We start from the raw sequence: 6,570 nt of genomic DNA on the forward strand, positions 1-6,570 counted from the left end.
GAAGGAAAGAGGGAAACGGGGAAGGGCGAAGGGCTCTTGCCTCCTCCCTCCCCACCCCCCGCCAAAAAAATAAATAAGAGATAGAGAGAGAAGGGAAAGGGAAAGGGAAAGAGAAGATAAAAGGAAAGAAAGAAGAGGAAGAAGAAGAAGAAAAGAGGGAAACGGGGGCGAAGGGCTCTTGCATCCCCCCGCCCAAAAAATAAATAAGAGAGAGAGAGAGAGAGAAGGGAAAGGGAAAGAGAATAAAAAAGGAAAGGAAGAAGAATAAGAAGAAAAGAGGGGCTCTTGCCTCCTCCCCCCTCCCGCGCCAACAAATAAATAGGAGAGAGAGAGAGATAGAGAGAAGGGAAAGGGAAAGGGAAAGAAAATATAAAAGGAAAGAAAGAAGAAGAAGACGGAAAGAGGGAAACGGGGGAAGGGCGAAAGGCTCTTACCTCCCCCTCCCCCCTCCCGCCATAAAGGGAAAAAGAAGGGAGAGGGAAAGAAAATATAAAAGGAAAGAAAGAAGAGGAAAAAGAATAAGAAAAGAGGGAAACAGGGGCGAAGGGCTCTTGCCTCCTTTCTTTTCTTTCTTTTCCTTTCTTTCCTATTCTCCCTCTTTTTCGTTTTTCTCTTTCTTTCTTCTCTTTCCCTTTCCTTCTCTCTCTCTCTCTTATTTATTTTTTGGCGGGGGCGGGGGGACGAGGCAAAAGCCCTTTGCCCCCGTTTCCCTCTTTTCTTCTTCTTCCTCTTCTTTCTTTCTTTTTATCTTCTCTTTCCCTTTCCCTTTCCCTTCTCTCTCTCTCTCTCTGATTTATTTTTTGGCGGGGGGGGGGGCAAGAGTCCTTCGCCCTTCCCCCGTTTTCCTCTTTTCTTCTTCTTCCTCTTCTTTCTTTCCTTTTATCTTCTCTTTCCCTTTCCCTTTTTTCCTTCTCTCTGTCTCCCCCAGCTAGGGCTGGTTTTGTTTACGAAGCGCCCGTCAGGAGAGTACACGATAGAGTACACGATAGAGTACACGATAAAATTGACGATATCGTGAACTTTATATCGTGAACTTTTCACGATAAAATTCACGATATCGTCAATTTCATCGTGAAAAGTTCACGATAAAGTTCACGATATCGTCAATTTCGTGAATTTCTTCGTGAAAAATATGCGATAACATTGACGATATCGTGAATTTTATCGCATATTTTTCACGATTTAGTCTATTCGCGATGTCCCTTCAGGGCCACCATATGGATGCGAGATGAAAAAGTCAACAGCAATGGAGAGGATAAACACGGAAATGTATAACAAATCTGAGAAGAGAACATTTTAATATACAGAAACATGATATTAAAAAGGAATTTGCAGTAGAACAATATTATGAAGAAAGATTGTGCTCATTAAAGGTAAAGACCAGTTATGGTCACGCGATTGCATTGTGAAAGAAACGTTGTGGAATCGATCAGAAAAGGTTGATCATCTAGCATCTAGCATCTGCAAGGTTCTGGAATCATCAAAATGATAAGAAATTTGGCCCATTCTTCGTAAAGTTACAAGCACTATACACAGAAAGATGTATATGGGACTACCCTATATCTCTCACAGACCATGAGAGAAACAAATTTACCAAATATATGAATTAGTAGGCGGTTTCCCGGCAAGTTTTTTATCATCATGTATTAGTCAAAATATATTCTTTCACATGATTGGTAATGAGAGCTTCCATTTCATTTTTTGAAATTGGGGCGTTTCCAATACTGGTCTTTACCTTTAATAATACAAAAGGGAGTGTACAGTGCAAAGGAAGAGGGGGAGATGTGATGACATGGACAAAAGAGATACTAACAATAATATAGAAGAGAAAGAAAGAGAGAAAGAGAGAGAGGGGGAGAGAGAGAAAGAGAGAAAGAGAGAGAGAGGGAGAGAGAGAGAGAGAGAGAGAGAGAGAGAGAGAACAGTGAAAGGGCGGGATGGAAAGGAGCGAAGGTCATTGCAATGCGATATGTCTTTAAGAAGAAAATGATTACTTATCTCTTTAAAGAATTCCCTTTAGTGGTGCACAAGCAAGATCAACAAATAAAAAAACAGGAAGATGGGAGGAACCTAAGTCATCAAATTACACATTCAGGATTCATACAAAATGATATCTTCCAGGGAAGATGTCCTTAATCCGAAACATAAATGCACCTCCATCATTATGGCTTCAACCTTGGTCTATTTGTTATCAATAGTATTAACACCTTATTAACACCTGTCTACCAAGGCAGGAGCTCCCAAAGATTATGGAGAATAGAACTGAATGGAAAAAGCTTGTCAAATCAGTGCGAGTACGCTCGACCTAGTAGTAGTATTAAAGCTTGACAAATTAAATCAGAATTGGAATATGAGACGAAATATTGTTACTTTCGTTGTCATTGTTGCTGTTGTTTTTCTTAGTGATGAAAGAGTTTTGAAGAGGGGTTGTGGACTATAGCTGATCAGTCAATCGGACTTTGTAAAATTGTAGCACACGGTCCGGGGTTCGAATCCCTTTAGCAAGACTGCATGTAGACATTAATCTACATAGTTATGCCCACTGACCTCTACACAGAGGTCAGTGGTTATGCCACGTTCCACGCATGCGAAGTAATAAGATAATGAGATTATTCCTTGAATGCTGAGCGTCTTTTCACGGTAGCCAGGCTAAAACAGGGGAAATAACACGAATGCAGGGTCCTCAGGGAGAACAGTATTATGATGCTGCTACTCTGGGTTAATAAGGCCATATCAGTCAGTAGTCACAAAAGAAAGAAAATAAATAGAAAGAGTAATGCTCCTTAGAGACCAAAGATTTTTTTTTTAAATTGTGAGTAGCTACTAGCTAGCGCATTGCCCTTCCAGACATAATAAGTCGTGTCATCAAAGAAAATGGTATAACATCCGTTCACCAGCGCGGTATTATTTAGCCTGCCTAGATACTTAGAGTTAGAGTCAATAATAACGAAAAAATATTTAGACTGTGATTGTTCGTTGTGTGTCACATTATATTTGATCACACATTTCAATTTCACATAGGTAATTTTTTTCGCTCGGTCGCTACGCTCCCTCGGATAATAAAACTTGCTTTCGATTGATAATGATCCCTAATATTATATAAACTCTATTATATTGGTAAGGCCTACGTTATGTTTATGTAAAATAATAACTCTAAATAGGCCTATGCTTAAATTTGCTTCTGTACTTAAAATATGCTAAAACAAAGCTAAATTCTTGATATTTCCAAAGAAGACTGTTTCGAATATTTCTAAAAATGAAAATTTGCAATCCTCTTTCTGTGACATTGACATGTCAAGAAATATCACGTAGTTTTATTCCTGTATTATATTCCACAAGAGGCATTCAGTAGTAAGTTAATTTTTGTCATTCCTGGTTATTGTCATCTTTACGTCGACACTCAATTATCTATGTTACACTATAATTTTGAAATCTGTTATCCAATTTTATAAACTAGATGTTGAGAATGATCCTATTTGTTTGGATTTTAATCACTAACATTTGAATTGAATTGCATGAATTAAAGGAGAAATAGTGTAGCTTCGGGGGGGGGGCATATGAAGGTAGGAAGCGTAGCTACTTTTCAAAGCCTAAGTTGTCGAAAATCTTTTTAGATGGCCCCTAGAGTGTTCCCCCTCCCGCCCCCGCCCCCCCCCCCAAAAAAAAAAAAAATGGGGGGGGGGATGAAGAAAAAAAATGGGGAAAATGGGACGGTTAGGTCGCGCCTGGTTTCAGCTCCCTTTATCGCACAATCCTGCGCGCTATGAAGTAGTAGTATTAGAAGTAGTAGAAGTAATAGAAGCAGAAGAAGTAGGCCTAGTAGAAGTAGCAGAAATAGAAGTAGAAGTAGAAGTAGTAGGAGAAGTAGTAGTAGTAGTAGTAGTAGTAGTAGAAGTAGTATAGGAGTAGCATCAACAGCAGCAGCAGCAGCAGCAGCAGCAGTAGTAGTAGTAGTGGTAGTAGTAGTAGTAGTAGTAGTAGGAGGAGTAGTAATTAGTAGTAGTAGTTGTAGAAGTAGTTGAAGTAGTAGTAGGAGTATCATTATTATCAGTCATATCATTATTATCAGTCATATTATTATAATCAGTCATATCATTATTATTTCGTTCCTGTTTTCACGAAGTGACGGTAGTGAGGACAATCCGCATTCAAATTGTATGCGATTTTCTTTGACTACCGTCACTTCGTGAAAATAGGGACGATTTATTCATTATTATCATTATTAGTTATTCATTATTATAATCATCATTATTATCATCATTTTCATCATCATCATATTCATCATAATTCATCATCATTTGGCGTTCACAATTAAAAACAGAAAATCAAGTATTTTTTTGTTCTCGAAAGAATCTCGCATCTTTTTTTATCAAAAATAGAAGAAAAATAAACTTCTTTATACTAATAGCTTTGCAGCTACACACAAGGTTGATCATTATATTTTGCATCCGAGCGAAGTAATTCCTCTTTTCTTCCAAAAACATGGTATCACAATAGGAACGTTAGCTTTTCCATTAACTTTTCTGCGACGAGGTCACTAATTACAACAGTGATTATAACGAGATTCTCCTTTGCTGTATTCCGAATTCTTTTAGATTCTTCAAGCCTTGGAAAACAGATTGGATTGCGACTGCTCTAATGGTAATGAGTTTTCAGTTTTAACTACGTTTGGATGTGAAATACAATAAGACTGTAACAGTCATCATAAACTAGGTTCTTTTGGAGAATGTAGCTTTCAATAAAAACGGGTCGCAAGATTTGCAATGATAGGTTTGTCATCCCCACCAGTTGATCTGTGTAAGGACTAGGGATTCATTCATCAAGATCACAGTATCGTACTATTCCTTGTATGTGACATTTTGTACATTAAAAAAAGCGAGCCATATACATTTTTTTTAGCTCGGTTTAAGAATTCACTGAAGCGTCAGAGCATCAAGTGATCATGGCGTTTATGTCGCAGTCGCTTTCAACGCCGTATCCGTCGACGGTTTCGTTGCGGGATGAAGAAACGAAGAACGTCCTCTTGGACGCTATCAACTCAACAGCCGAAACGGCTTTTTCACAAGAAACACCTGACCTAACGTTATTCTTCATTCTAATATTCGTCGTACTTCTTCCGTTGTCGTTATTCGTGATCATCGGGAACACCTTGGTGATCGTCGCTGTCTACACAAGTTTTCAGCTCCGAGAGCGAGTCTTCTACTACGTCGTAGGTAGCATGGCAGCTACGGATATGCTTGTGGGGTTTTCTATGACACCCGTCTATTACACGGCTATTTTTGTTGATTCTCTGAAGGAAAGCCTCTATTACTGTTTGTCCATGATTACTATCCTGTTGGTACCTTCAATGACGTCAATACTACATGTTCTTGTCATCGCCACGGACCAGTACATCGCCGTTTTCTATTCTTTACAGTATCCCCAGATCGTAACTCAACGGAGGATATTTGCCGTTATTGCCGTAATATGGGTGTTCGTTCTTTCATTCAATACCCTCCCTTACATTGGATGGAGGAGAAAACATCCTAATATTCCTTTACCTTACTGCTTTACCGACCAGGTCTGGACACCATCATTGCTTTGTTTTCAGTTTGGTCTGTGCGTCATAGCCCCTCTATGCATCATGATTGGTATCTACACGCGCATCATAAGTGCTGCGCGTCTTCAAGCAAGTCGAGTCGACGCGATGCCGCAAGAATTCATCGCAAGTGGTGGCGATGCCAACGCGGCTGGACAATTATCCGTCGGTTCGATGCACGATGGCATCAACCGACCTCAGGAACTACAAGCGCCTGTTGCCAGGATTCGTCGCGGGCCAACCATAGCCGAGTTGAAGGCCACTAAAACATCTGCCATAGTGCTGGGTACGTTCCTTGTCTTTTGGCTACCTGCGTACAGCGTGCACATAACATTTACATTCATCAACAGTAGTCGGACTGAACCGCTTCATAGCCCCACAATCGCCATTCTGCAAGCTGCGTCCAATATGCTACCATTCATAAGTTCAGCTGCTAACCCAGTCATTTATGCCTTTCGCTATCAGGAATTTCGCAGATCTTTCAAAAAATCCCTCAAGATTTCATTTTGACAACGAGAATAATCTGGACTACGAAAATCACTTATTTTTTCCTTCTTCAAATTTAACTTTCTTTTAACTCGCGCATTATAAGTGCTGCGCGTCTTCAAGCTGTTTTCACTCGTTTGAAAACTCAAGAGACCACTGCTGTTCCTCAAAGGATGTTGAAGTATACACAGAAATATTATTGTCAATATGTGCTGAAACAACAAACCTCCATTTTATTTGTCGAACGATATAATTCAGTATGTTGGGAAAAACTCAGGTGCAACAGGATAAATACGGTTCAGTCATTAAACATACCCAATCGCAGTCCCGTGCTCACCGCTGTTACGTTTGGTTCTATTCACCCTTTGTATAAAATAGCTTCGTACAGGGAAGATTCATTTGGCTTGATGAAGCTTTTTCATAAGAAAAGGAGACAACGATTGCCAACATGGTATTATCAAAGATATCCATCGAGAGGATACTATCTAACTGCATGATATTATCCA

The 6,570-nt window shown here is 39.6% G+C and overlaps 1 protein-coding gene across 1 annotated transcript; it reads left to right on the forward strand.

Moving 5' to 3' along the window:
- The first annotated feature begins 4,942 nt into the window (after positions 1-4,942).
- LOC115929092 (adenosine receptor A2b-like) lies at positions 4,943-6,088 on the forward strand. Its single transcript, XM_030997257.1, has one exon. It carries the CDS (start codon positions 4,943-4,945, stop codon positions 6,086-6,088), a length of 1,146 nt encoding a protein of 381 aa, XP_030853117.1.
- Positions 6,089-6,570: the final 482 nt, after the last annotated feature.

This window comes from Strongylocentrotus purpuratus, unplaced genomic scaffold (assembly GCF_000002235.5).
Source record: "Strongylocentrotus purpuratus isolate Spur 01 unplaced genomic scaffold, Spur_5.0 spur5_scaffold_4, whole genome shotgun sequence".
Taxonomy (NCBI): domain Eukaryota; kingdom Metazoa; phylum Echinodermata; class Echinoidea; order Camarodonta; family Strongylocentrotidae; genus Strongylocentrotus; species Strongylocentrotus purpuratus.

Excerpts from the sequence above, each read along its gene's own strand:
- LOC115929092 (XM_030997257.1), top strand. The coding sequence starts at position 4,943 with ATGGCGTTTATGTCGCAGTCGCTTTCAACGCCGTATCCGTCGACGGTT.